Source organism: Pterocles gutturalis, unplaced genomic scaffold, assembly GCF_000699245.1.
Source record: "Pterocles gutturalis isolate BGI_N339 unplaced genomic scaffold, ASM69924v1 scaffold7773, whole genome shotgun sequence".
Lineage (NCBI taxonomy): Eukaryota > Metazoa > Chordata > Aves > Pterocliformes > Pteroclidae > Pterocles > Pterocles gutturalis.
Genome location: NW_010125596.1, coordinates 1 through 4332, shown reverse-complemented (window position 1 = coordinate 4332; position 4332 = coordinate 1). Strand labels below are relative to the sequence as shown.

The 4332-nt window shown below is 40.0% G+C and overlaps 1 protein-coding gene across 1 annotated transcript in view; it reads right to left on the bottom strand.

The window, feature by feature from the left end:
- Positions 1-3927, bottom strand: part of LOC104465538 (mucin-5AC-like) — a gene marked incomplete at its 3' end in the record, with an annotated part of 62819 nt that extends 58892 nt beyond the window's left edge. The window contains exons 1-5 of the mRNA XM_010078630.1: positions 3501-3927; positions 3095-3318; positions 2088-2262; positions 1655-1905; positions 36-219 (exon numbers count right to left, since the gene is read on the bottom strand). Coding sequence (XP_010076932.1) covers positions 36-219; positions 1655-1905; positions 2088-2262; positions 3095-3318; positions 3501-3927 — 1261 coding nt within the window. The remainder of the gene's footprint in view (positions 1-35; positions 220-1654; positions 1906-2087; positions 2263-3094; positions 3319-3500) is intronic.
- Positions 3928-4332: the final 405 nt, after the last annotated feature.

Genomic DNA, 4332 nt, shown 5'->3' with positions numbered 1-4332 from the left:
AAGAGTCCCACCTCCAATTAGTGCATCTGTCTTACCACACTGTCCTTCTGTGTTGTTGCCAAATTTGCTGAATGGGAGTTTCACGGAGAAAATCAGGCCACTAAAGGTGATGCTTGCACCAATCTCTGGTATTTCAACAATCATGTTGATGCCAAGTGTGGAGAAGGAAATGCCATCTCTTTTGAAGCCTGGTTTGACAATCTTATTGTTGAAGTACATCTGAATGCAGGGTTAAAAAAAAACACAACTTCAGAATAAGCACTGCTTCTCCCTGATTGTTTTAAATAATGTCTTTTCTAATCTTCATAATTATGCATAAATACATATTGTTGTGCGTCACATCCAATGCCTATTGGTATCACGATAACAGCATATATATGCATTAATATCTCAGCCTGTATTGCTATTTTGCCACAGTGTGATAAGAATCTAAGTGGCCTCTATGTACCGTATTTATGCAGATTGCGTGCTGATGCACAGGATTCTAAATTCAAGTATTTTTTTTGTATCTCTCATCATTTTTTTTTTAATTGGAAACATTTTTCATATGAAAATGAGTGGTAATAAAAGTACAGAAATATTCCTGCCATTATTATGTAATGACCTTGCTGCAAAATCGCACTGTCCCTATGCTGCATGTTGCTTGGCATTGGAAGAGTTGTCTGAATTCAAAATGAAGTCAAATGTCCCCACTGCCAGTTTTATGTAGCAGTTGTATTCATTTGTTAGTCTAAGCTGTTCCATTTGCAGCCTGTATCTTATATGAGCTAGTGAAGGTGGACATATTTGCTTAATGACTTTTTGTCAGGAATTATTCTGCAAATTCTTCTCAGTGAATTGGGATAAAGTAAGAGTTATAACTGTCAGTTAAGGTTTTCTTTCACAGGGAATCACTGGACTAATTTTTTCAGCGTGCCTTTCTGACTGTAGGTAAGGAGCTTGGCATGGCTCTGTCGGGGGAGAGTGCATACTGAGACCAACTGTTCCTCCCACCTCTTTGTGTTCTCTAATCAACTAATAAATTCCCCCATGTAACAGTGGGGCTGACTTTTTGTTTTCACTGGCTTGCCAGCACTAGTTTAGGATCGTGAAGGTGAAGCGACACCCCCAGTCACCCCTTTTTCTTCAGCTATACCTGTCTTCTAGCAGGGAATTGGAGGGGGAATGAAGTGCCTGAAGTTTCCTATGCAGAGGAAGCAGTCCCCAGTCATCCAGCTGATAAGGGATACATACCCCTCCTCACCATGAGAGAGGAATCATGCTTGTGATTTGTACTTGTGTTTCTTCATGATGTGTTTGTTTATATAAGTGAATGGCACAACGTACTCGTTTTCATGAAATATGAATCAAGCAACAGTGTAAGCATTCTTTCTGTCTTCTCTACCAGCTGTATTAGTCTGCATCCTGGTGTTATTTATATATACACATACATGCACATAATATGTTCATATCTGCATAGTGCTAAGTTGTTTCTGATACTTGGTTCTTAGAAACTGGTATAATCTATTTTTTTTCCCTAATGGTGCCCTCTGCCCTCATCACCTCCATGATATGATATTCTATCAGACTGTATTTCAAATGAGAATCAGTAAGGCCTATGGACCTGATTTCTTTTTTTTGCAAAAATAGAGAAATAAAAAAATGTATATTTTACCACGTTGGTCATCACACCATTCATGAGTTTACGGGTCAGCACGACTTTTGCAGATTTGTAGAAAATAATAATGGATTTAGGGCAGGAAAGTCCATCTTCTGAATCGCAGTAATAATTGTCAATGTAAACACGGAAGTTGTCATATTTAGGTACAATCTGTTTCATCAGGACATAAGTGCAGTTTTCAAGGAAAGTATAGTAGGTTCCATCAAAAGTAATATAATGAGGATCACCCCATCCACTGCACACACCTGGTAGAGAGAATATATTTAGAAGATTAATGTGAAAATTAATGTTGAAGAAAAAATTTAGAAACTGAAGTAAATATACTACAATTTGTAGAGCAACCTTAAGAAAATAAAATACCCATTATAATCTGTGCAAAGTTCCGCTTTTTTCAAAAAAGATTATTCCTTAATCCACTGGTACTTACACTGACACTCATAATGGTAACAGCAGCCATTTTCATCAGGTACCAGTATTGCTGGATATTTGTTTGCACAGGTAATTTCCTTTACAGGTGGGCAGTGCGTTGGAATTACTTCTACCTTGTTGTCTCCCTTACAGATGAGTTCTGTACAGTTGGATAATTTGTATCTTTGTCCAGGCTGCAAAATGAAGAAAAATTGCTGTCATGGGACTCTGCAAACAGATAGGAACGTTACCATATTTTTAGTCTATTGGTATATTGTTTCCAGTAATGGTGGTGTTGGAAAGGAAATTAACATGTGTTACTTCTCTTCAATTTCTGGTACTAATGATTTGTAATGTTGACCAGAGGTATTAATAATACTGACCATGACACAAAGGACCAGAAACTGTTTTGTTTTCCAAATATGAAGCAAAGACTAAAATTAAAATCTTCACTGATAAGGCAAGATTGTCAATATTCTACACAATTTTTTTTTTTTTAATGCTAAAAGGAGTTAGGAACCTTAATTACAGCTATTTCTTCAACATGAGGAGCTCTTCTGAGGTTTGGGGGGACAGGTCTTAGGTTAAGGGAACAGATTTCCTTTATACTAGCTATGGATACTGTACTTCACTATCAGCACAGACCATCATTATCAAAAAAAGAAGTATACAGAAGTACTGGTAAAAGAGAGCAGGAGAAAAGAAACAAATACAAGCCTCCACAGTAGTAGAAACAAAATGCATGTGCGAACTTACTATTTCAGTAAGAAGATTTCTTAGTTACACAATGCAGTGCATCAGAAAGTGTATTAACAGCACTAACATAATTGGAAAAGATTATTGAAGCTTGCTTTCTAAGCATGAAAAAAAATTATAAAGAAGGTGCATACAAATTTTATGTCATGTATATTGCCCATCACTAGAAACACTTACTCTGGCAATCCACGCATATAAGGTTTAAAGACTGCAAACTCTTCCTTTCTGGTGTCAACCTAACAATCATAACATAAGACAGAAACTACATACCTGTAGGGGAGGGTAAGTAGCAGAAACACAACCGTAAATAGGAAGATTTGTGGAAGTGGTAGGCAAAGGAACTGATGTAGATGTGGTAGACGATTCAGGAGAAATAGTAGTAGGAGGAGTAGTAATGTTACAATGTCCAGTGTGTCGTTCAACTGTACATGTTGGACTACAGACGGCATAAAATCTACATCCATCACTATCTAGTCTGTTGTAAATCAAATCACCTGAATAGAAAAAAAAAAAGATAAAAAGAAACAAACAAAAAATCAAAAATTCAAAAAGGCATTACAAAATTTCCAAGTAAAACTTCTGAATAAAATAAAATCAAAATTTGGAATATGTGATGAAAAAAAACAAAAATAATTAGATGTGACATATATAAAAGGATAAAAACAGGAATACAAACCAGGTGAAAAAATAGAGTCCCCAATTTTACAGAAACACGGTGTAGATAAAGGTGGGGGAGTACTGGTGGTAAGGCTAGTAGTGAGCAAAGGTGTGGATGTTGGGCAGTTGGGGTTAGGGCTGCAGCAGAGGACGCGGATCCTGTAGTTGAGGCACATCTTAAAATTGCCCGTCTGGTCTTTGTTCTTGCACACCAGTCCAAAGTGGACATCGCACTGCACGACCTGTCCCACGTGTTGGATGGGAACATCGGGATAGTCCTCGGCCTGACACTCGATTTCCTTTGGATATTGACAGACTTCCTTGCCGGCAGCACGGATGTGCTGGTAGGTTTCAAAGTCTCCCTGGCTGGGCCCCGAGGAGGGGAAGTCGACGTCGAACCATTCGCTCCAGGAGCACACTTCGCTTACACAGCTGCTAGTGGCCATTGTGGTGGTGGTGGTGACGCTGGGGAAGATGGTGGGAGTTGTTGGCGTGGTGCTGGTGGACCTGGTGGAGGTTTGCGACGAGGTTTCTGAGGAGGTGGGCAGTGTGGTGGAGGAGTAGGGTGTCGAGGTGGAGGTCGTGACGGAGGTGGAGGTTGGGGTTCTGCGAGTGGTGCTTGTGGTGGGGCTGCTGGTGGGCAAGGACGTGGAGGGTGGGCAGTTGGGGTTAGGGCTGCAGCAGAGGACGCGGATCCTGTAGTTGAGGCACATCTTAAAATTGCCTGTCTGGTCTTTGTTCTTGCACACCAGTCCAAAGTGGACGTCGCACTGCACGACCTGTCCCACGTGTTGGATGGGAACGTCGGGGTAGTCCTCGGCCTGACACTCGATTTCCTTTGGATGTTGGCA